Source organism: Oryx dammah, unplaced genomic scaffold (assembly GCF_014754425.2).
Source record: "Oryx dammah isolate SB20612 unplaced genomic scaffold, SCBI_Odam_1.1 HiC_scaffold_8, whole genome shotgun sequence".
Lineage (NCBI taxonomy): Eukaryota > Metazoa > Chordata > Mammalia > Artiodactyla > Bovidae > Oryx > Oryx dammah.
In genome coordinates, this window is record NW_024070192.1 from 20,228,541 (window position 1) to 20,253,979 (window position 25,439).

At 46.1% G+C, this 25,439-nt stretch overlaps 2 protein-coding genes across 3 annotated transcripts in view; one reads left to right on the forward strand and one right to left on the reverse strand.

The window, feature by feature from the left end:
• Nucleotides 1-233: 233 nt before the first annotated feature.
• On the reverse strand, nt 234-3,908 carry NKIRAS2 (NFKB inhibitor interacting Ras like 2). Its single transcript, XM_040245353.1, has 4 exons — nt 3,792-3,908; nt 2,716-2,824; nt 1,738-1,979; nt 234-1,093 (listed from the first exon to the last, which is right to left on the reverse strand). Exons 2-4 carry the CDS (start codon nt 2,807-2,809, stop codon nt 854-856), a joined length of 576 nt encoding a protein of 191 aa, XP_040101287.1. The 5' UTR covers nt 2,810-2,824; nt 3,792-3,908; the 3' UTR covers nt 234-853.
• Nucleotides 3,909-6,605: 2,697 nt separating this feature from the next.
• DNAJC7 (DnaJ heat shock protein family (Hsp40) member C7) overlaps nt 6,606-25,439 on the forward strand; it is a 28,285-nt gene continuing 9,451 nt past the window's right edge. Inside the window, exons 1-5 of one of the 2 annotated variants that reach the window (XR_005721806.1) lie at nt 6,606-6,911; nt 19,183-19,271; nt 20,220-20,344; nt 20,700-20,813; nt 21,469-21,543. Coding sequence is in view for 1 of the 2 variants with exons in the window: in XM_040245298.1 (XP_040101232.1) it covers nt 6,835-6,911; nt 19,183-19,271; nt 20,220-20,344; nt 20,700-20,813; nt 21,469-21,543 (480 nt within the window). In the remaining variant the exon portion in view is untranslated. The remainder of the gene's footprint in view (nt 6,912-19,182; nt 19,272-20,219; nt 20,345-20,699; nt 20,814-21,468; nt 21,544-25,439) is intronic. The other variant, XM_040245298.1, reaches the window with a different exon arrangement.

Here is a 25,439-nt window from a genome sequence, read left to right on the forward strand (position 1 = left end):
GGCTGGTGCCATGAGAGAGACGATGTGTGTGTGTGTCCCAAACACCAGCATGCACACGTGCACATCTACACACAGATACGGGGACGCCCTTTCTCTAGAGTCCAGGCTGGTGCCATAAGTGTGTGTGTGTGTGTGTGTGTCCCAAACACCAGCACACACACGTGCACATCTACACACAGATACGGGGACGTCCTTTCTCTAGAGTCCAGGCTGGTGCCTAAGTGTGTGTGTGTGTCCCAAACACCAGCACACACACGTGCACATCTACACACAGATACGGGGACGCCCTTACTCTAGAGTCCAGGCTGGTGCCATAAGTGTGTGTGTGTGTGTGACCCAAACACCAGCACACACACGTGCACATCTACACAGATACGTGGACACCCTTTCTCTAGAGTCCAGGCTGATGCTGTGTGTGTGTGTGTGTGTATGGGTGGGTGTGTGTGGGTGCGTGTATGCAGAGGCCTCCTGAAGAGGGGGTGTGTACACGTAAGAGAGAGAGAATAGACACTGGCAGGAAACCAGGAAGCGGGAGGTCCCCGTGATAGGAAGCAGACCCTAGATGCGGGACTTCTGCACAGAGCTCTGCTTCCTCTCCTGGCAGGCGAAAGGGACAGTGACCCACAACCACCCCAGTCACCGCAGGGCAGATATGCTGGGGGCTGGCGGCGCTGGCGGTGCTAACCTAGACTGTCAGCAATTCCCAGAGCTGGGAGGGAGCAAGAGCGACCTGAGCCTCAGACAGCCCAGCTGCCTGGCCTAGTGGTGAGCTCCCCACCTTAACTGGGAAGCAAAGCTCACCTAAACCCCCCTTTTCCCCCAACCCAACTTCCAGGGCTGGGAAGGCACCACATCAGCCATCCAAGGAGCCGCTGCCCTTGTTCTTGCGGCTTAGGGGGAAGGCAGACTTGCTCTGGGGCTGGGTCATCTTGCTGGCCAGGTAGACGAAGGGCTCCAGCAGTGAACGGCGGTCAGCCACTGACACCTCCCACAGCTTCACCTTCTCCGACTTGGCCCAGTGCTGAGCCACGTCCGGGTCTACACGCCGCTGCTCCTGCAGGTCACACTTGTTGCCAAGGACCACAATGGTGACCTGTGGAAGAGGAACACAGGAGAGGCCTGTGGCTGCAGCATGGACCTTGGGGGCCGGGCTGAGGGCCAGTGACCGCCTCGGGCTTGTCATGGAACTCCCAGAGCGGGTACAGATGGAAGCCAGAACTTGAACAGAGGAAGGAGAGGAAAAACCAACCACTTCCACCTCAGAGTCCTAGGGCAGGGGAATAAGTCTCAACAGCTGAGGTCTCATTTCTTCCTACATTAGAAACTGTGGGCGGGGCCTCCATCTGGTACCCCCTCCAGGGGTTCTGTTACAAGCAATGCCTGATCACTACTGGGAGTTAGTGCTGGCTAAGTTAACTGGTGAGGAAGCACTCCCAGCATGCCTGATTGAGAACAAAAGGGCTTTCACAGCTGAGCACACAACCACTATTAAAAAAGCCTAGTGAGGACATCATGTGTGTTAGGTCAGGGATCTCCTAAACTCGAGTAGCCTCTCTGGCTGAGCTGTCTCAACATGTGGGCACCTCTAGTGGTGAAAACACCCGGCAGTGGTTGCCATCCCCGCCCTCCAGTTTCAAACCCAGCTCCTGGCAAATGAGTGAAAAACAGAGCCGTTCCGGGCCTCCCAAAGCCAGCCCAGGGCCCACTGTCTCTCACCACCGGGGTTCCGCCACACACCTCCTTCTTGTCCTTGGATTTGTCAATCTCCTTCTTGAGCAGCTCCACGCGCTGAAAGGACTCCCGGCTGTCCGTGCTGTAGACCAGGACATAGCCGTCAGTGCAAGAGAAGCAGTGCCGGGGCAACTCGGCCCCGTCTCGGAGCCCCCGGGTGTCGTAGAAACGCACCTGCTCCCGGACCCCCCGGTCAGTCTCAATGGAGCCCACGTAGATGTCCTCCTGCGTCTCGATCATCTCAGAACCTGGGACAAAAGGAGGAGGAAAAACTTGTTTCTGGGCTTCCTTGGTGGCTCAGTGGTCAAGAATCCACCTGCTGATGCAGAAGATTTGAGTTCAATCCCTGATCTGGGAAGAGCCCACGTGCCTTGGAGCAACTATGCCCCTGCGCCACAATTACTGAGTCTGTGCTCTAGAGCCCGGGAACCACAACTTCTGAATCCCACGTGCCCTGGCACCTGTGCTCTATGACAAGAGAAGCCACTGCAATGACAAGCCCCTGCACTGCAACTACAGAGTAGCCCTCTCTTGCCTTTGCCACAACTAGAGAAAACCCGTGTAGCAACGAAGACTCAGCACAGATTAAGAAAACAACCACCACCTTGTTTCTAGGGAGAAAAGAGATTGGGAACCTGCGTGACTGAGTGTATCCTAACAAGCCAACCAGATAGGGGGAGAAAGGAATGTCAGGGCTGAGGATCGGGGTCAGACTTCAAATTTGGCTGGATTGGAATGATTTGGGGAACAGAGTCAATCTTATGCTGATACCACACTAAGCACAGCGTGACTTGCAAGCTTTCCCTTCCTATCCTTCTCTGGTTATTGGGTTTCCTCTTTCCAGGTTGCTTCTGTGGGGCAGGGTTGGGATCTTTCAGATCCTGGGAGCATCACTAGGAGCAACTTTTAGCCTCTTGGTATTGTGATCAAATCTTCTCTTCGTACTTCCACTTCCTCCACCACAGCCCACCCCCAGCGACTCACCCACTACGTGGTTTCCGTACAGAAGCTGCTCCAGGATTGAAGTCTTGCCCACAGAAGCCTGGCCACACACGACCACCTTGCAGCTCTTCCCCATGCTTAGCTTTCAACCCTGAAGAATGGAAGCACACTGGGTGAGGCAGGATTAAAACACAGGGCCTTCCCTGAATTGAGGGCCCAAGTTCTGAACCGAACGCACAGCCTTGAGGAGTCGGCACTGTCCACTACCCTCGGCAGGGTGTACTGTGTCCGCTATAGTGTTTCTGACGTGTATATGTCTGCTACTGGACAGTGAGCTGTACTGTACTCATCTTATCCCCAGGACGTGGTCAGTAAGTGGCACAGAGCAAGTCCTCAGTAAATGCTGCCACAAAGCGGGAAGAGTAGCTGGCTTAAAGGAACCACTATCCAGCATCTTTTCTGTGCACAGAACGTACAGGATGTACAAGACCAGTTGCTGAAGGGAGCTCTGGCTCAGCTCCCTCTCTTTAACCATGATCCCGTAAAGAAATAACCAGAGATAGTATTTTGTGTGGATCTATCTTACATCAGTCTTCCTGGGGAGTGAACAATTAAGAACATTCTGCTTTTCAGAAAGGCTTATCTGGACAATTCGTTCCCTCTAATTCCCAGTCAAGGCCATGGCTAGGACGAAGAACATCAGACAAGAAACAAAGGAGGGAAGGAATCTAAGAAAACAATACTTTGGAAAGGAGAAAGATTTTGCTGCCCTTGGATACACCCAGATAAGGCTTAGACATAGAAATCTCAAGACACTCCAAGAGATCTCAAGGCACCTCAAACAGGGGTTTCCCAGAAGTCCTAGACAAAGATTTCCCCAGAGAGGAGAGGCAGAGATAACTTCCCAAAGGGTTCTCACACAGAAACTTCTCCAGAGGTAACTCCCAGTACAGATCGCCCCTTCCCGCGAGCCCCACAATTAAGGGGTACCCCAAGAGAGACTGTCACACGAGCCTCCTGCACACTCTCCCCACCAGGGGGGTCTCAGAGAGAATCAGAATCCTGCCACCTAAAGCGTCTCAAAAGCCGTGGTCGACCCCGGCCTCCCAGTTCCGTACCTCCTAGGGCCCTCGCAGCAGCACAGCCGGGGCCCCCCAGGCTCCCGGGGACCAGGGGTGGGGCAGCACCGCGGCAAACACTCGGATCTTCCTCTGCGTCGATCCAGGCTCCGGCTGGTCCCGCCCCCGCCGCTTCCATCCGGCAAGACCAATTCCGGCGGCGGAGAGCGGTCGCCGGCAACACAGCGCCCTCAGAGGCCGGCGGGGAGATGACGGCCTGAGCCTCGGCTTAGGTGGTCGCCAGGGCACAGGGTATACGCTGGCGGGACGCGCCGGGTGCTGTTCTGGTGTCTCAGATGCCCTAATGTTCTTTTTCTAAAGGCTATTAGAGTAACACTTCGTTTATCCAGTCGTTTATTCATCCAATGTCTTCTGAGCGCATACTCTGTGCCACTTACAGGAGGACTATGTGCTGAGAAAAGGCTGGTGAATTAGACCTGGTTGCGGCCCATTAGAATGTCACCCTCTAGACATCTAACCCAATTACAGTCTAGCATGTAAGATCTATTACAGAGGTGCTGTGGGAGCACAGCCAAAGGGGTGTTTAACTTGGGGACAGCAGGCATAACGTTATCCATGGAACCTTCCTGGAGGTGGTCAGGTCTGTGCTGAGGTTTGAAGGGGGTGGAAGGATAGGGTGAAGAAAATGTGGCAACATCCATGGCATTTACTGGAACTACACATATTTGGGTTCAGTATTGATAGTAGAAAGGAGTCAAACAGTCTAAGACCTGTGTGTTTGGCCAAAGAGTTCAAACTCTATCCTAACAGCAGTGGAAAGCCATTGATAGGATTTATGCCAGTGAAGTGACATGATCAGTTTTTGCTTTTAAGCAGGTCACTCTGGTAAAGAGTGAAGACTGGAGAGAGGTGAGACTTGGGATTAGTTAGGAGAGTAGGGTAGTATTCCAAGATTTCCAAAAAATGGTAAGAATCTGAATTGGGGTGTAAAGGAGGTAGATTTGAGAGACATTTGATGAGAGAATTAACAAGACTTGGTGATAAATTGGGAGGGTTTTTTTTTTTTAATATTGGAGTATAGTCAATACTTTGGCCACTTCATGCGAAGAGTTGACTCATTGGAAAAGACTCTGATGCTGGGAGGGATTGGGGGCAGGAGGAGAAGGGGACGACAGAGGATGAGATGGCTGGATGGCATCACCGACTTGATGGACGTGAGTTTGAGTGAACTCCGGGAGTTGGTGATGGACAGGGAGGCCTGGCGTGCTGTGATTCATGGGGTCACGGAGAGTCAGACACGACTGAGCGACTGAACTGAACTGATAGTCAATTGACAAATGTTGTGATAGTCTCAGGTACACAGCAAAGTGACACCGCCATACATATGCATGTATCCATTCTCTAAATTGAGAGTTTAAGATTCAGAGAACACAAAGTAGGAACGTGGTTAAGGACAGGTGGGCCTCCTGCATTAGACCGTAGACCATGAGCCATTGGCAAGCCGGGCCCAAGTCTGTGCCTTCCCAACCTAGCTTTGGAGAGAGTTGTTGAATGACTGGCTGGAAGAATGACGTGTCTCTTCCAACCCTGGTGGAGCCTCTCCCATCCTCCACTACCCAGTGACAGGCGTGGTTTCAGCTCCCTCAGCACAGTGGTAAGCAGGGACTGTGCAAGCAGCTCATGGACAATAGCAGTGACTTTTACTGGAGAAGGGGATAAACTCTTCTTAAATTCCCTTGACCCCTTCTTTGGTAACCGTTAACTTTAATACTTTAACCTCAACCTCCCCCGGCCCCCTCAGTTTAACATCAGTTCAGTTCAGTTCAGTTCAGTCGCTCAGTCGTGTCCGACTCTTTGCGACCCCATGAATCACAGCACGCCAGGCCTCCCTGTCCATCACCAACTCCCGGAGTTCACTCAAACTCAAGTCCATCGAGTCGGAGATGCCATCCAGCCATCTCATCCTCTGTCGTCCCCTTCTCCTCCTGCCCCCAATCCCTCCCAGCATCAGAGTCTTTTCCAATGAGTCAAGTCTTCGCATGAGGTGGCCAAAGTACTGGAGTTTCAGCTTTAGCATCATTCCTTCCAAAGAACACCCAGGGCTGATCTCCTTTAGAATGGACTGGTTGGCTCTCCTTGCAGTCCAAGGGACTCTCAAACCCCAATTTAAGTCAGGTCCACAAAAATTATTGGTCTGGGTGAAGGGCTACGAAAATTAAGCTGTGTCCTTGCCCTGTCTGAGTTCCCAATCCAGATTGCATTCGGCAAAACAAGCGTGCTGAGCAGGGAGTTTATATGAGGGTTGGGAGCATTGGGGACACTGTGGAACAGGGACCTCACCCTGCGAGCTGCCTTATAAACTCCAGGGCAGGGTCTGGGGCTCTGTGTCACCCTCCCTAGGCTTAATGCTGAGATGGCACTCCCAGGCGGCTGACATGAAAGCAGCCTCATAAAAGGGTCAGCGTCATTAGGGTGATGAACCAGTTGGTACTTGGAGGTCCAGAGGGGATGAAAGGCGCGGTGCGAAGACGCCCTGCGTTCCCCAGGCTTGGTTGGGCAGGGCTTCCAGGGGCCGATGAACACTAGGAAAACTGGATTCAAAGTGTCTCTTCTTGCCTTTCGCAGGAGGCGGCTGTGGACATACTCAAAGGTCGGGAAGGTATTAGTAGGGGGGCCTCTTTATCTCCAGGGTTCTGGGTCACCGCGTCCGTACCCAACTCAGACTCCCGGAGCATCACCGGAGACGCTCTAGGATTGGAAGTTGTTATGGCAACGAAGCTCTCGGAATACTGAGGAAAGCCGAAGCCTAGAGAGGCGACACCCTCCTATACCCTCTTCGGCCCCCACGGGTAAAGTGGCGCCCCCTACGCACAGGAACCGTCCCTGGCCCCCCGCCCCGGCGCGGAGACCACCCTGGACCTCCGGGGGCGGGAGGCCGCTCTGGCCCGAAGCGGAGCCTCTCGCTGGTAGACCCGCCCGAGGGAGCCCCTCTGGGCGCAGCGCCGGTGAGCTGCTCGATGCTCCGACCGGAAGTGCTCTTCACCGCCGACCTCCCACCCGGCTCTTTGGTCCCGGCGGTAAGATGGCGGCTGCCGCTGAGTGCGATGTGGTAATGGCGGCGACCGAGCCAGAGCTGCTAGACGACGAGGAGGCGAAGAGGTAACTGGGTGGCAGGGTAGGGGAAGAGGCGAGCTTCAGCTCCATGGCTCCGGGAACCCCGTCCTTGCTGTGGTGCAACCCCTGTAGAGGCGATGCCCCGCCCTCCGAGGAACCCCCCCCCCCCCCGCAATCTGAGATTGAGTCCGGATGGACCCCCTGAAGGGGCGCTCTTGGAGGTTTGCCCTCCTCTCCCGCTTCCGCCTTGCTGAGGAGCTGAGGTATGGCCTTGTACCCTAAGCAGAGAGGAAGGTCGTTCTCGTTGTAGAGGCCAGGTCTCTGAGGGGATCTTGGAGGTCTTTTGCGGGGTGGAGGAGGCGGCACCGCAATCATGATTCCTTCTTACACCGCCCCCGACCCCCTCCTTCTCTTGTTAATTTCTGTACCTTGTTGTCTATCAGCCCTTTGCATCTCCAGAGCTTTGGCTGTCCTCACCCCTTTCCTTCGTAATCGTAGCCCAGCGAGCACTAGTTGGGCCCGAGGTGACTGTGTGTGTCTCCATGATTGACCTGGTGGCACTTCGGTTACCCCAGAAGTGGAAGGTGATAGAGAAAGAAGGGTGAGGGGTTTTGTCTCATGCTGTACGCGTCAAACCCTCTCCCTCCACCCTTCCAAAGATCCTCATTCTTCCCACGGCTGTTTTTTAAGTTAAGCAGCAAGGAGGAGGGCAGCTGCTTGGGCTGTTGGCGCTGCTGGGCAGCCGCAGTGGCTCGAGATTGCCAGTCCGGACCAGCCTAGGGAGCTGCTGAGTGAGTGGTTTTCGAGAACACTCTGGATTTTGGCTACAGCTAAGGCAGGTTATTGGAAGTGGGGCTGGAACACAGTTGTGGGTAGTCATACTTGTCCTGAATATGGAGCAGAATTAACAAAAAGCTTCTGGAAGTTTGGAGCTCTGTCTTTATCAACCGCGAGTTAATTGACTACAGTTCCACAGTCTCTTTCCCACATATTTCGTATCTTTATACCAAGGCCATTCTGGCTTCAGTCTGGGTGGTTTGAGGTGGTGGTTAGTTCATGAGATCTAAAATCAGGATTCCGAGATTTTTTTTTTTTCTTTTTAACTATCCAGATTTGAAACATAGGAAGTACTCAAGGAGGCAGAATGAATAGTTAACTAGCTTAAAGGTGGTTACTGCAACCAGTTGTCTCAAGTTCCTGACTTGTTGGGAGCTGAGAACCTTGACAAAATGTAGTTTGCAGGTTAGTAGGTCCCTGGGATGGGCTGTATGTAATTTAAAGTGAATTCAGTATAAATTTCTGATGTAGGCACTGTCCCTAATTTGAGTTTCACGTCAAAGCCCCTATGTAAACCAAATCTTTTTCCTTAAAAAAAATTTCAGTCTTAGAGGATATTCCATCATGCTGCTAAGTCGCTTCAGTCGTGTCTGACTCTGTGCGACCCCATAGACAGCAGCCCACCAGGCTCTGCCGTCCCTGGGATTCCCCAGGCAAGAACACTGGAGCGGGTTGCCATTTCCTTCTCCAATGCACGAAAGTGAAAAGCGAAAGTGAAAAGTGAAAGTGAAGTCGCTCCGTCGTGTCCGACCCTCAGCGACCCCATGGACTGCAGCCTACCAGGCTCCTCTGTCCATGGGATTTTCCAGGCAAGAGTACTGGAGGGGGGTGCCATTGCCTTCTCCGATATTTTATCATAAGAAAAGGTAAAACAGGTGCTGCTGTAATGTGACCAGGTGATAGCACCTGCCTGCTCAGTCTGACCCCACAGACTATAGCCCACCAGGCTCCTCTGTCCATGGAATTTTCCAGGCAAGAATACTGGAGTGGGTTGCCATTTCCTCCTCCAGGCAATCTTCCTGAACCAGGGATCAAACCTGCATCTCCTGCCTTGGCAGGCAGATTCTTTACCACTGCACCACCTGGGGACCGCCATCATACACACAAAAACATGATATTTGCAGGCAGTTAACAGAATAAGGAAAGGTGTTAACTTACATTAATTACCGTATTTCATGGAGTTCAAGATTTCATTGAGTGTAAAATACATGGTTGTTTTAGCTACCACTAAGACAAAAAAGGCAATGGCACCCCACTCCAGTAGCCTGGAAAATCCCATGGACAGAAGAGCCTGGTAGGCTGCAGTCCATGGGGTCGCTGAGGGTTGGACACGACGGAGCAACTTCACTTTCACTTTCACTTTTCACTTTCACTTTTCACTTTCGTGCATTGGAGAAGGAAATGGCAACCCACTCCAGTGTTCTTGCCTGGGGAATCCCAGGGATGGGGGAGCCTGGTGGGCTGCCGTCTCTGGGGTCTCACAGAGTCAGACACGACTGAAGCAACTTAGCAGCAGCAGCAGCAAGAAAAAAACAAACAAACAAAAAAGCATCCTTATGAAATAGACTTGTATGTTAAACATATAGATCTTTTTAAAACATAATAAAATATAAATGTTTATTGTCACAGTTTCACTTTGTGTCTTGTAAGACATCCTTAGGGGGGTAAATATTGGACTCTGTTAGTAAGAAAAAGCCTTGTTTATATGTAGATTTCCAATGTTGAAAATGGAGTGGTGACTTAGAGGTTTTGGAGGAATATGGTTTCGCACTGGAGTCCTCTTGTGTAGCCACAGCAGAGGGCAGGAATAGGTATGTCTCTTACAAATGCCTTTTACTATCTGACTTGGTTAGTTATTTGGCCAAGTTTGTGTTGTCTCTTGTTACAGTCGTAGTCCCAGTTTACTTGGGGACAGAAACGTTGATGGGTCTCTTGGGTTGTTTTTGTAAAGTCCAGCAAGGAGTTCTTCCTTGTATTGTGACCCAAGGGTAGCCTGCTTCTGAATTGTATATAGTCCCATGGGGGCAGAGTGAGGCGCGTTCAAGATGTTCGACCTCGTGGTTGTAGCATTTTAAATGGCTGCATGTTTTATTTCCTTAGCTTTAGAGTCTCTAGAGAGAAAGAAATGGACTTCATTTTTTTTTGCCTGTCCTTCTGTACAAAATTCTTTTTTCCTTCTTAGCTGAGAGGCTAGAATAAAAGGTGTGTGAGTTGGCAGTCCAAAATAGATCAGGCTTCTGAATATGAGGATTATTCTTTCTCTTTGCCCACCAGAACAGACAAAGCTGCTTGGGAAGCCCAGAGAACTCAATTTCTGAGGTTGTATATTTCGGCTAATTTAAGGTTTTCCTGAGAAGTTGCTGATTGTTTTACCTGATATATGAATGAATGCCTATCTTGAGTGCAGGCTCTCAGCTCACATTTCCTGGATTGGGGAGCAGTTTGGTCACTGTAGGTAGTCTTTATTATGGTAAAATCGAAGGATTTCAAGTTGCTTATCAAGAGAAGCAGCACTTGTGTCTCAGCATATCCCTTGGGTATATGACTGGGCAGTGAGGACTGGAAGACCCTACAGGAGCCATTGGCTGAGGAGCAGGGCTTACATGCACGCTCAGACGTGTTGGACTCTTTGCAGCTCCATGGGCTGTAACCCACCAGGCTCCTCTGTCCATGGGATGTTCCAGGCAAGAATATTGGAGTGGGTTGCCATTTCCTCCTGCAGGGGATCTTCACGACCCAGTGATCCTGTGTTGGCAGGCGGATTCTTCACCACTTGAGCCACCTGGGAGCAGGGCATCCTAACCTGATTCCTTGGGCTGATCATCTCAGTATCTGTTTTCCTGACGGAGAAAAGCAAGAACAGTCATTATGAGGCCCTTTCTTAGTACCTCGGTATTGTAAACTAAACTCTTGGAATTTCGCCTTTTATTTCCCTCTGCCTATTGGTCGTACTGAACCCTGGATCCGTATCCAGGAGTTGCTATTCAGTGCAGCTCCTTGGGGTGTTTTGGAGTTTGTGGCCTTAACTGTGGAGCTTGCCGGGATGCCTCTCCCCCTTCTTCCCCACTCTGTTTCAGATTCCTAGGCTTTTGTCCCCCTAAACTTTCTCTTGATGTTCCAGGGCAGGCAGCTTGACAAAGCATGCAAGGTGAATAGGAATTGTCTTTGACCTTGAGTCCCAATCAGAGAGAAACTCTGTTCTCAGCATTCATTTTCGTTTTGGTGTGCTCTGAGTGTGTGGCGTACTCATGTGTGTCCCATGAAGAAATGGGACCTGGGACAAATAAGTCATGGTTAGGGAAGGGCTAAGCCTAGGAATACAGAATCCTGAATACCAGCAAATAATTGAGTGAACCCTGATACTAACAAGTGGCAAAATTGCTAATTAATCATAGCAGGAGCAAAAGTAGAGTTTGGAGGAAGGATGTCTCTATTCTCTGCTGCTTTCATTCAGATCCACGTATTAACTGAAGCCAGGTAAATTGAGCAATTTTAATAAAATGTTGGCCCAAGTGAGTGGCAGTTGCTCTACTGTCTAGTTCATTCCCAACGACCAGAACTCTGATTGGCTTAAAGCCCAGGCTTATTGTACATTCCAACCAATCAGGGATTGGTTTAGTCATTGAAGTTAGTAGTTTTAAAGTTTTTAAAATCTGCCTACTAGGCACTTGCCTTTGCTTTCTTTCTCTAGGCCTTTAAGAGATTGGAGAACAATGGTCGGTGGCTGCCTAGGTGCCTTGTGGTCTGATGCAAAGTCCCTCTGAGAGCCCATTTCTCCCTTACTTCACTTAATGTTTGGTCCCCTTTCTCCTGTGCTGAGTGATGTGGAAGTTACTTAGAGGTCGTTCCAGGTATTATTTTAAACTGTCTTAATTTCAGCAGTAAGAACAGGATTCAGCGTGCAAGTTATTCCAGTAGTCTGTCCATTTTATTGGATTGACAGTTTTTTTCCTTCCCCATGCAAGATCCAAACAGCAGTTTCTGTGTTTTAGCCCACCATGGCAGGGGTCTAAGTGATTGAGACTTTTGAGAATGGTAATATGATCAGGAATATTTGACTTTCAAAGTCTGATTCTGAGACCTAATGTTCATTTGGCATATGACTTTGTGTGGGGAGGCCAGATTGTCCGATAAGCAAAGTGTTAACTGTCTCTTCTCATTCTAATATTAGGCTTCTGGGGAGGGTGTCTGAGACAAGCAGGACCTTGTCTTACTGGTGTTGCTGTCCTGAGAATTCTTCCTTGCATAGTTTGCTCTGAGACCATCAACCACCTGATGAACTCAAGAACCAAGAAAACTTGGAAAGCAAAATAACAGTTGGCAATGTAGATGCCTGACTATGGTTCCCATCTCCACTTCCCCCCACCCCTCTCACACATACACATACACACAGAAAAACAACTTGGAAAGCAGCCTTTTTCTTAATTGTAGTTCCTCAGTTCTAGATTTTTTGGCCACATCGCGCAGCTAGGGTCGCAGGGGTCCTAGTTCCTTGTTTGGGGATCAGACCCAGGCCCTCCCTAGTGAAAGTGTGGAGTGCTAACCAGGGAATTCCCCAGTTCTTGATATTTGATGCATGATAGTGTCCCCATGAGGGTAGTGGGAGATGTCACAGAATGGGAAACCAAGGGATAGAAAATGATGGATTCGGGGAGATATTTTGAAAACAAGTTTCTGGCTAACGCTGAAAAGCCAGTGGCTGTTGTCCTCAGAGTAGCTTCTACCAAGCTTACTTCTCAGAAACAGCCTTACGGTTGGGTCTCCTGTGCCCAGGGGTAAATGGAGGTTAAGTAGATGCCACAGATTGTGACATCCCATTTAAGGAACTAGCATAAGTATTTAACAAAGTTGAGTTCACCATTTCTTTGAGAATATCCTTCCGCCTTTAGTGATGAAATTTCTGTCCAGCCTGACTGTTTCCTTGCTTCCTTTTTTTCCCTGCTGAGTAGGAGAAGACCACAGAGCCTGCTCCGGAGCATTGGCTGGTGTCCTTCCCTGCTTGAGCAGTAGAGAGCGCTGTTGCCTTGTGTAGTCCGTGTCTCTGTCTGCCCTTGGCAGCTCTTGGTCTCTTCTGGCTCTGCCCCTGTTGAGACTCCTGCAAGTGTCCAGACAGAGGACAGTTTGAACTGGTATATTTTCTTCATCTCCATCTCCTTCTCTTTTCTGGGGGAGGGTGGATGTTTTAACTGGGCTTTTAAGTGAAAGCAGAAGCTTTCTATTCTACATAAAAGAAGCTGGGGAAAAGAAGCTGGGTAGCCCACTGTTCACCCCACTCCAATACTCTTGCCTGGAAAATCCATGGACGGAGGAGCCTGGTAGGCTGCAGTCCATGGGGTCACTAAGAGTCGGACACGACTGAGCAGCTTCACTTTCACTTTTTACTTACATGCATTGGAGGAGGAAATGGCAACCCAGTCCAGTGTTCTTGCCTGGAGAATCCCAGGGATGGGGAAGCCTGGTGGGCTGCCGTCTATGGGGTCACACAGAGTTGGACACGACTGAAGCGACTTAGCAGCAGCAGCAGCCCACCCTTACCAACATGTAGCAGCTGGATAGAGACCAGGTTCTGTTTTCTCTGGACCTTTATGAGGCCTTTGTTTGCAATCAGTACGCAGCACTTGGCATTTCGCAAACACTGTTATCTGTGAAATCGCGTTGTTGTTTAGTTGCTAAGTCATGTCCAACTCTTTGTGACCCCTTGGACTGTAGCCCGCCAGGCTCCTCTGTCCATGACATTTGTTCCAGGTCATATGTAACTTCCACCTATTCATGTGAAACTTAAATTGTTAGGTTAGAGGACTAAAGTAGAAAGAAATTGAATAATGTGCATTTGGTAAGTTGGAGTGAAACGCTTCTGGCTCCTTTTACTTTGCTCTCCATGAAGGCCCGAGAGAGTACAGATGGTACAGCCCCTGTGGCATGCCTTTGGGACAAGAGGCTCATGCTGTGGGAAGGAAGGAGGAATTCTACTCTGGAACTGGCCAAGATCCTGTAAGTTCTGAAGGATGGAGGGCATTTCTAGATCAGCGGGCAACTAGTGAATCTGATTGACTAAAAGACATGGGTGCAGCAATCATAGGGTAAGGGTGACATTTTGGAAGTACTAAACACGATACAAATGCATACAGGATGTTTGGCTCATTGACAGTATGAAGTAGTATTATTAAAAGCCTGAGGGTAAAGAAAGGAAAGATGCCTTTTGCTGTAAAGTTATTCCTGCCAGTAAAATAGTCTCCAGGTCAGGCCCCTAGCACTCCTTTGCTCTAACAAGAAATCATTTTGTCCCGAGTTGTAATTTTAGCAAAGCTAGATTTTTCTTCCACTTCTGAAGTAGCAAAATACATCGGGAAAACACAAAGGAAAAAAAAAAACCTCATTCAAGCTGCTACATATGTTTTGATTTAAACTGTTATTAATGGCTATTGGAAGAGCTGAACTTTATGAAAAAATCTATTCTAGCCCAATACTTGAAATAAGAGCACAGTGGTTCACCCACCACCCCCTCACTTTGATCATTCAGAAATCTAATCAATCAGTATTGCCTCAGTTGCAAATGTAGAATAGCGAAGTCTTTATTTTTCATGCATTGGGGTAAAATATATCTAAAAATGGTATATTACAAAAATACCTGTGAAGTAATTCCAAGGGAACCCAGTAATGTTGAGACATTTCAAAAACAAAATACTTGCCAGTGAATCCTGCCTTAAGTGAGAGCTGAGTAAAGTTTCTAAATACTTCTTTTGTTTCTAGAAGGTAGACTAATTGGCCTAAGGCAAAGGTATTGTTTAACATGGAAGTATTTAGAGAGAAAATGGAAGTTTTTATAGAGCATCTAACTTGGGACACATTATATTTCAGCTTTGGCGTTTTAATGTGTTTTTAATTTAGCTGAGTTGTAAATGTGCAAAGTTGGCTGGTGATCATAAGCCCAAGTTGTCTGATTTGATCACATGATGCTGAGCCCTGCTAAGACCTGTGTGATACCAAATGATTCCCTTGGCAGGGTTTGTTGGTGTAATTAGCACCTGTGGTGAATGAGTGCTAAATTGGAGAATGGAACCGCATGATCAGAGGATGTACAGATTTTTAGTGCACATGTAGTGTTAGAAGAGCAGGTTTTCATGCTGCAGCTTTCTGATTGATGAAGTGATTTCTGAAAAGTAAAGAAACATATTTTAAAGTAGCAAAGCAGAACAAGAGTGGAGTGTCTTCTCCTTACCTTTGTCTGTGGAGGGAAGGCAGCCTGGTCCTTTGGCACTGATCCTGCTGTGGGACACCTTCCCAGCATACATCCAAAGAGAGCAGAGTTTTTGGAAAACCTTTCAGTAACTGTTTTCACAGGAATTTGTTGCTGACTATTAAAGTGAAAGGACTGGGCTGATGGAGGTAGTCATTCCCAGCATCTCTTATTGAATCAGAGAAGTGACACTTATTATGCCTGGAGTTGATCCAGGGATTGGGTGTAGAACTGAATAAATTAGTTTTAACCCAAAAAACCTTGCCACTAACAGGATCTAGTGGGGAGAACGTAAGACTGGAAGATTTAGGAGACCTGTGCAGCCCCCTTGGGTGCCTTACTAGGTCTTCCTCTATTGGAAGACACACGATATTGGGTCCTCATTGGAAATATTTTGAAATTTTGAAAATGCACTAGAAATATAGTGTAGATGTTAATCGTGACATCGGGTCAGCTGTGACTAAGTCTGTATTTTGATGTGGTATTGTATTTCAGGGTTTAGTCTGAATTTTATTTTGCAGCCATAGAGATAATATGTAGTTTAATGTAGTCCCTTTTGAATCTGTTCCTTTTCTAACCCGATCCAGGTGAACCCAATTAATCCTAATTCTTTGTTTTTTAGTACTGATGTGTTTTAGTTAGGTACATGCAACCTCACTTGGTTCTCAAATTGGCTGGCAGTTGAGTGGAGTGACAGAGGCCACTGCCAGATTGCCCTCAGCTCCAGTGTTAACCAGCTCTCCTCCTTTTCCAGTCCTATGCCTTTGACATCTCATCCTTTAGTCCCTTGGCTGTAAGGGCAACTTGAACAAGCTTCAGCCCTTTCTCAGACTCCCAGGCAGGACTTGAATGGATCTGACCCTGGAATTGTTCCTGATGCAGCCTTGTTCAGTTCTTGCTGCTGCCATGCTGGATTCCAAAGATCCACTCTTTCCTTGGCTGGTCTCACAGGGCAGGCCCATTGGTCAACAAGCTCATCGTGTATTTGGTGGGGAGTTCACAGTGAAGGAGGGACTCCGCTTTGGTTGTTGGACCTGGAGGCAAAAAATAAGCATTCAGTTTAAAAGCACTAAAGTGCCCATTGTTTAGGCAGCTGTTAATCAACCATGTTTTTATGAAAATAAGTCCTTTTCATGAGGCAGTTATGTGGGAATAGCTAATTCTGGCCTGATGCTGTGCAGTGTGAGGTTAAAAACATGGTAACTTGTCACAACACAATTCTTCTTGTTCTTTCTGCTGTGGGCTGACTCTACATTACTCGCTTTGTTTGCTCTAGAATGGAATCTACTCACCATTTACTAAAATGAAATGCATTTCTTGGGGGAGGCAAAGTCCAGTTCACTAGGTCATGCATCTTAAAGGGAAAGAAGCCCTGCTCTCTCTGTGACTAATTGTTAGGAGTGTCATTTAACTCATTTAAATCCAGATTGCCTGTCTGGAGTTGGATTTTATACGCTGGGGCTATTTTGTGTCTTAGCATTACAGATTAATTTTTAAAGTCGCAGGCAGTAGGTAGAGAAGAGTATTAGAGAGAGCTCAGTATAGTAGATAGGGTACAGCTCAGCTTTGGGATCTGACAGGTGTGGGTCAACACCCTGACCTCCAGCCAGTTTTTAACCTCTAAGCCTTAATTTCCTCCTTTGAAACATGGGAATAATGAAACTCACCTGGTAAGATAATGTATGGAAAGTACCTGGTCTCAGTAATGATTACTGATTTTCCACAGAAGTCATATTTTGAATCTTGGATAGAAAGCCAGTGCTGAACTTATGGCCTCCTTCTCTTTCAGGAAAGAAAGGGCACCTCTATGTAGCTCTCCAGATTGTTCCGTCTTTGACTGACAGGCTTTCTACACTGACACAACATGTATCTGATTGCCCAGCTGCCTTTAGTTTTCCTCAAGAATTTGTGTGGTCTTAGCCACTGGCTGCGGAGAAGGCAATGGCACCCCACTCCAGTACTCTTGCCTGGAAAATCCCGTGGATGGAGGAGCCTGGTGGGCTGCAGTCCATGGGGTCTCTGAGGGTTGGACACGACTGAGCGACTTCACTTTCACTTTTCACTTTCATGCATTGGAGAAGGAAATGGCAACCCACCCCAGTGTTCTTGCCTGGAGAATCCCAGGGACGGGGGAGCCTGGTGGGCTGCCATTTATGGAGTCACACAGAGTCAGACACGACTAAAGTAACTTAGCAGCAGCAGCAGCCACTGGCTAACTGAAGAGAAGGCTAGGTCTTCTCAAGTACAGTTTGGGCCTAATGCCTCTTTTCATTTTCTCCTCCCATTTCTTCATAGTGGTTTGACTCAACTTCTGACAGCCAGTGTTGGAGAAGTCCTTTCTTCAGTCTTTTGGCATGTCTGCTGTTTTTTCTTTAATATTTATTTTTCTTTATTTATTTGGCTGAACAGGGCCTTAGTTGTGGCATGTGGGATATAGTTCCCAACCAGGGATCAAACCCAGGTCCCCAGCACTGAGAGATCAGAGTCCTAGCCACTGGACCACCAGGAGAGTCCCTGGCATGTCTGCTTTTAAAGGATAGGCTCTTCATCATTTTTATAGTGCCTGGCTTAATTTACAGGTGTTCACCATGTAGAAAGATTGTGCTTGGTCTTACAAGTCTTGCACTTGGGGGTTCCTCCTTGAAAACTTTTAATAGCAGAAGGCCTCTTTACAGCATTGTGACAATTGGTATAGTAAAATTATTCAAATCCATCACAGATCAAATTTGTCAACATTTATAGGTCATTTTCCTTTTTTTCTGAATTCTTTCTTTTTTCTTAGTTCCCCAACCAGGGATTGAACCTGGGTCCCTGCAGTGAAAGCGCCAAATCCTAACCACTGGACTGCCAAGGAAGTCCCCCATTTTGCCTCTCCTTTCTGCTAGCAGACCTTTCATGTTAGTGGGTCTTGCCAGGGCAGTGATGGAAAAAACTGGAAAGGGAGATCGCCTCAATAAAAGGTGGCTTTACCAGTTTATAGTTTAAAATACACGAGTAAATAAAATCACAAATCTCCCCAGTGGCATAGTGCACAAAATCAAGCTGTAAACTTCTTGTACCATTACCAAGGTTAAGAATTGTACTTTCATCTTCACTTCAGGCAGCCCTTGAACTGGGCTCTTAGCGTGTGTTAAGGAAAGAAAAAGGAAAAAAATTTTGTTATTCTTCCTTATAATAGAAATGCCCAGATATTTAGTTATGTTACAGTAATTATTTTGGTAAAGAATTATCACTGTCATTCAGGTTGGTCATTAGGGTGATTCATCAGAGTGATTTTGGGTATCTCTGATATAGGTTACAAGTTTGTTCTTTGAGACATTGTTGGTCATATCTGATTTGATTTTAGTTTTTTGGTCAAAATTATAATTCCCCATTATATATCATTGTTTCTTTTTGAAAGTATAGTTTGTCTCATGGCACAGCTTCAAAAAATGGATCTTGGACTAGGGCAGAATTTTTGATATTACCCATTGGGTGGTTATGCAAGGTACTGGAAGGATGGTCAAGGGAGCAGTAAGCATCCACACAGATGTGACAGGCAGAGAGACTTCCGGTAGGCGGGTCCTTCTTAGAGTGTGACTCTGGCAGCCGATATTCTGTATGCCTCCGTCACCCGACTTCTTGGTGTCCCCTGTCACTCAGCTCTGTCCTCCCTTTTAAACACCAATATGCTGTGCTTTTCACATCTTTGTCACCTGCTTTTGCTCTGTTTGTCCTTCCGGTGACCAATGCATAAGCCCAGTTTTGGAAAGAATAAATCATCAAAATTCCAAGGCTATGACTCATTCCACATTGAGAAATCAGTTACCCCTGAAAGGAATTACCTATAACTGATTTTGTCAGTTTGCTAAAGAGGCAGAAGTTGTGACACAGTAGAAAGGAAATAAATATAAAAATTTCGTCTCTGTGAGAGAGTGTCTATAAGCTGGTGTCTGTCCTAAGGGAATGATTAAAGGTAGGGATAGTGAGAAGGGAGATCAGGCAGCATGAGAGAGTTTTCTTGATTTAGTTTGAATGTATCTAAGTGACCAAAAAATACAGCATCCGAAAAACTCAGATTCTTTCATTAGCACCTCCTTTTGGTCCATCAGCCCGTTGAACAAATCTATAAATTCCTTCAAGTATCACATTAACTTTCAGCTCAATGTGCCGGGGACTCAAGACCAAAAGATTGCTCCCATGAGATTATAGAGGTCATTCCCTGGGTGTAGTAACATGATTCTCTTTCTCTTTCCTTTTCAGAGAAGCAGAGTCTTTCAAGGAACAAGGAAATGCCTACTATGCCAAGAAAGATTACAATGAAGCTTATAACTATTACACAAAAGCCATAGGTGAGAAGGAACATGCTGGAAAATAATTTGCCAAATGCTGTTGTAAATAGCTCCTCTGTAAGAAGTAACCTTTCTGCTTAGTGGATTGATAACTGTGTGAACTGTTTTGTGTTTAATGATCTGAAAGAATAACTTCCTCTGGCTCAAGCAGGTGATTCTTCATTTGGCAAATTAAAGGCAGTTCCAGAAATGCTAGGTAATATGGCAGAAGGATATCCACCTTAATCCTCTCAGCCATTGCCAATTCATTTACTGTCTTAGAAAATGACCTTTCTAGATTTTTAAATTAATTAATTTATTTTAATTGGAGGCTGATTACAGTATTGCGGTGTTTTTTGCCATACGTTGACATGAAATAGCCATGGGTGTACATGTGTCCCCCATCCCGAACCCCCCTCCCACCTCCCTTCCCATCCTATCCCTTTGGTACACTGGCTTTGAATGCCCTGTTTCATGCACGAACTTGGACTGGTGATCTCTTTCACACGGAGGAAACCAGAATAGAGAGACCTTTGTAGATATTAACGAGTTTTAGTTACACGCTCAGTTTGCAGTATTTTAATCTCGTATCAGCATTTTTCTCACCTAACTTGCTCCGTCTGCACCTCCAACTCAACAAATGCAAATTCATTTTTGTATCTTCTTACATAAAATACAAATCATTAAGATAAATGTGCTAACCCCTCACTCCTAAAAGATAATCAGTACACTTTAAAGCTAAGTATAAATTATTTCTAAATAACTTTTATTTGTAAATTGATTTCACCATTGTTACTGTCCATTGCACAAGTAGTCAAAAATTTGGCCATGGCCTTTAAAGAGAGCATGCCAACATTCCTGTTTTAGTTTGATTGTCTTGATATAATTCTGAGGGTGTCGGTGCCCCTGAGTTTTTGAAGCAGTGACCCACGCTAAACTTTGTTCTACATTCTTCTGCCTTTCCTGTAGATATGTGTCCTAAAAATGCTAGCTATTATGGGAATCGAGCCGCCACTCTGATGATGCTCGGAAAGTTCCGGGAAGCTCTCGGGGATGCACAGCAGTCAGTGAGGTTGGATGACAGTTTCGTCCGGGTATGTAATAGGGCTGTTTCAGGGGTACTAAGTTGCTTATACTTGAGTTCCTGTAGCCCAGGGTTTCTCAGATTTGACATTATTAACATTTGGGGCCAGATAATTCTTAATTGTAGGAGGCTGTCCTATGCATTGTAGGATATTTTCAGCAGATTCCCTGCTTTCCCAATTGTGACAAGGAACAACATGCGTAGCGCTGCTGAATGCTGCCGTGGAAGGCAGAGTCACCCCTGGCTGATAACTGCTGCTCCGGCTCTTTTTATCCCTTGTTGGTTTTGTGTGGGTGTTCCTGCTGTTGATGTCCCTCTGCTTGGCCAGTCATGTTCCTTTTCTTCCCCGTTTGTGTTTCTCCTAGGGACATCTACGAGAAGGCAAATGCCACCTGTCTCTAGGGAATGCCATGGCGGCGTGTCGTAGTTTCCAGAGAGCCCTAGAACTGGATCACAAAAATGCTCAGGCCCAGCAGGAGGTATGGGCTTGGCCTTGTCTGTATCAGAGGAAACAGGGTGGTGTATTTGGGAGGAGTAGTGACTTGAAAATCAGAACCGAGATCCTGTCTCACTTCTGCCATCAGCCACACCTGGGTGACTGTGCACAAGTCTCAGTCTTTCAGAGCCTCAGCTTCCTTATCATAAAAGGGGTTTTGAATATGACTTATAGCTTTGGAAAATCTGTGAAATGTAGAGAGTTTCCGAGTTGGTGGGAGTGGGGCGTGGGCAGATGCATCAAGGAACTGATTTGAGTGAGGTTAAAAACCTTCTATGAATTCAGATCCTAATTAAATTGTTAGCAGCTGAAACATGTTTTAATTCCATTTTCTTATGTACCTTGTTTACTGTTGGATACATTTTAGTGAGAATCTCACCAAACCCCTGACAGTGCCTCTTATTTTACATACATCTTGTCATGGTTCACGTTTCTAACTTTTAAGTTCAAACTGAGGGTGAAGGTTGGACCTTAACCTTTCTGTTAAGAAGTCTTGGCTATATCTTCACCAATATGACTTGTGAAAAGTCTGTGGTTCTGATTTTCTTTAAAATAAATTCATCAAGGCCCTGTTGGGTTTTGTGGTTGTGGAATCTACAGCTTCATTAAAACTCTATTATATTATTTTTCTGGTATAGTTCAAGAATGCGAATGCAGTCATAGAATATGAGAAAATAGCAGAAACGGATTTTGAGAAGCGGGATTTTCGGAAGGTAAACTACAACTATGTAGAAATCTCATCTACACTTCTCTCACAAAGTTCTGTGTGTGTGTGTGTGTGTGTGTGTGTGGTAAATAGAGGAATAGTAAGGTACAGAAGATCTAAAACAATAACTTTCCCTTTAATTTGGCATTGACCATTTCTTTCCCTCTTTTTTTCTTAAAGACTTAATTTGTTTAAGAATGTTTTAGGTTCACAGCCAAATTGAGAGGAAAGTACAGAAATTTCCCATAGCCTTCTGCCCCACACTTGCATAGCTTCCCCCATTATCCACATTCCCCAGAGGGAAATTCCAGAGGTATATTTGTTAGATCATGTTTTGGGCAGTTATGAATAAAGCTGCTCTAGACATCTGTGTGCAGGTTTTTGTGTGGCTTTAAGTTTCACCTCCTTTGGGTTAATACCAAGAAGTCCAATTACTAGATCCTATAGTAAAAATTTGTTAAATTTTACAAGAACCTATCAAACTGTCTTCAGAAGTGGTCTGTATCCTTCTGCATTCCCACCAGCAAGGAATAAGAGCTCCTGCTGCTCCACATCAACAGAGTTAAAAAAACTTTTTTTTGTTGGAAGTGTTTTTTTTTCCTTAATTTTATTTCACTGTGTAATAAAAAGCAGTACAGGTCTGTTACTTGAGTTCATCCCTGTTTCTAATAGGAGGTAGTAGCCTAAAAGTGTGTTAGTTAGTAAAGGAAAAGCCAGTTGGAATTAAATACTAAGTTTGGATTACATATTTTTATTAGAATAATGAGAGCTAGCTTTAATACCTGTGAACTGAACGCAGCAGAGACCCCTTTTACGTTTTTGAATAGTGTTTATAGCTTAGGCTATAAACACTACCCTTCTGACAGTAAGCGTTTCCACGAAAGCACACCATTGTCCTTTATGGAGCTGTATGACAGTTCATGAAAAATGTACTTGGCAAAGGGATTGACCTGTGTGAAACACGGGAAGGGTATCCGAGTTGCAGGTATCTTTCTAGGTCTTGAGCAAGGGAACTTGGAAGCAGCTTTCACTAGTTTCAAAGGGAGGTAAGTGGCCCTGAAAAGAGTTAAAAGTCACTGATAAGGATCGGTTTTCAGGATCACTTAAAAGAAGTTGGTATCATCCAAGAGCTGGAGTTGTCAATTCATATGTGGGAATTTGCTCAGTACTTTCTGTAGCAGGTCCTCAAATGCTTGATGAAAGGGTACAGTTAAGAATCATTCTTAAGTCACAGACTGTGATGGTCTTTTTATTTGGTAATATCTGATTAGCTTATAGAGTCCGCATTAACTTACTAGCATCCCTCTTCTGTCCTTTGGTTTTAGTAACCACGGTGTCTTTGTAGTGTGATTTGTACTTTGTGTGTATGTGTGTGTGTGTGTGTGTGTGTGTTTGGAAAGCAGTTCTGCCTCCTGTCATGTTTTCTGAGGTTTACATAAGCAAAAGCGTTGTGTCGAAAGGCAGTCTTTTGGGTTTCTTTTCTTTCTTGCCTATCCTGGAGCCAGAATCCCCAGTTTGTGACAGAATCCTCTGTTTGTGACATCCCACCCCCCCCAACCCCCCCACTGTAGTTCATGGTGATGTCACAAATGAAGAATTATGATTCTGGCAGGGGAAACAGATGAACTTGTAAGAAACAAAGATCTTCTTTGCCTGCAGCTGTCGATAGTCCTGGGGAGGTGGGGGTGGGAAGTGAAGCCCTGAGGCTCCAACTGACACTCCCCACCAGGAGCCGAACCATCTCGCTACAGAACCTAGCAAAGGCAGCAGGGTGTGACTGCTTACATTTGACTGACTGTTCTCCCCCAATTCTTTTTCTGTTTAAGGAAGGGAAAATTAGCACCATGACTCCCCTACTCAATGCCTGCATTTTCCTATGGTCCTTAGAATTTCCAGGGTATAACCTGTGCCATTCAAGGAGAGCCGTCCCCACTTTTGACACTGCAGAAAAGTCTTCCAGGTGCAACAGCTCATGGTGTTCACGTACTCTCCCTTACTTTTAAATTTAAATATTTGAATAAATGCTATTCTTGTTCAGAAGCTGGAAAGTGTAAACAGTGATAAGTGTTTCCCCAAACTTGTCTTCCATCTGTCTATTTCTCACCCCCTGGGTAAGCACTGTTCTTGTTCTATTTTCTGCTACAGTTTTGGTCTACATAAATAAACAAATACAGATTTTGGCCGTGCTGTGTGGCTTGCAGGATCTTAGTTCCCCAACCAGGGAGTGAACCCGGCCCCTGGAAGAGAAAGCGCCAAGTCCTAACCACTGGATCACCAGGGAATTCCCAACAAAAACAAATACAGATTCTTCATTTTCTTTTTTTTTTTTTTCTCTCTCTCTTTTGAATGAAAGGTAATAATGCTATGCAAAGTTCTATACCTTGCCCTTTTTTAATTTTTTTACTTAATAGGCCTTGGAAGTCTTTCCATATTAGTACGTAGAGCTTCTTCATTCTACGTTAGATCCACATATTGTTCTATGAATGTCTGCATTACCTAACTAGTCTCCTGTTGATGGAATTTGAGTTATTTCTATGTTTTCAAACTTCATCACTTCTTGATCACGATGACCAGATTTTTAGAGGGAATAGATGTCCCTAAACTCCAGATTTCTCTGTTGGATCAGTTATTCCTAGGAGAAAATGATTCAAGAGGGATCTCCCAGGTATAGCAGATAAACAACAAGTGAAAGCTCAGAGAACAAACTGAGAAAAAAGATGGGAATATATGGAGAATCTTTATTAAGCTGAAAGACTGAAAAAAATCCGAGCTCTGTGTGTGTGTGTGACTTACATTTTGGTTAGTATAGTGACATAGTAAGTATAGTCTAGGACCACCGAAGGTGAACTAATATATTGGATATTCTAAAGTGGAAGAGTGGCCACCAGGGCAGTCAGTGAGATGTGAGGCTCACGTCATAGGACGGAGGAAACTGAGTGGTGTCAGTGGCGTCAGGGAACAGTGACTCTATCAGGTTCTTTTTTGCTGTTCCTTGTCTTTCTTACTAGGCTAAACATGAGTTATGCAAAGTAGCAAATAATAGTATTCTAGAAGAATGAGAGTTGTTTTTATTTTTTAATTTTATTTATTTTGGGCTTCGCTGGGTCTTTGTTACTGCCCGAGAGCTTTCTCTGGTTGCAGTGAGTGGGGGCTGTTGTCTTTATGGTGTGTGGTCTTCTCGTTGTGGTGGCTTCTCCTGTTGCAGAGCATGGGCTCTAGAGAGTGTGGGAATTCAGGAGTTGCAGTGCGTGGGCTCGGTCCCCCTGCAGCATGTGGATTCTTCCCAGCCCAGGGATCTCACCTGGGTCCCCTGCATTGGCAGGTGGATTCTTAACCACTGGACCACCAGGGAAGTACAAGAATGAGAGTTTTGATCACAGTCACTGTTGAATGGATTCCCTGTGGAGGCACCTTAGCATGGTGATTAGGGTTATAGGCTCTGGGTCTTCGTGTCTAAGATCAAATTCTATTCTTATCACTTACTGGCTTTGGTGACCTTGAACAAGTTAGTTTAATCTCTGGTTTTTTCATCACTCAAGAAGGGTAATAGGGACTTCCCTGGTGGTCCAGTGGTTAAGAATCTGCCTCCCAATGCAAGGGACACAATTTTGATCCCTGGTCAGAGAAGAGAACTAAGATCCCACATGCTGCGGGGCAACTAAACCTGGGCGCCACAGCTAGAGACAATCATGTGCCATAGCGAAGAGCCTGTGTGCCCCAGTGAAGACCCGACCCAGTCAGATAAATTAATTTAAAAAATAATAAATCCAGAAAAAATAAAATTAAAAATAAGGGTAGTAGTACAACTTTTCTTGATAAAATTGTTGCGAGCATTAAATGAGTTAGTGTATAAAGTACTCAGTAAGTGTCTGCTGCTGTTGTCATCATCTGGATCAACTGCTC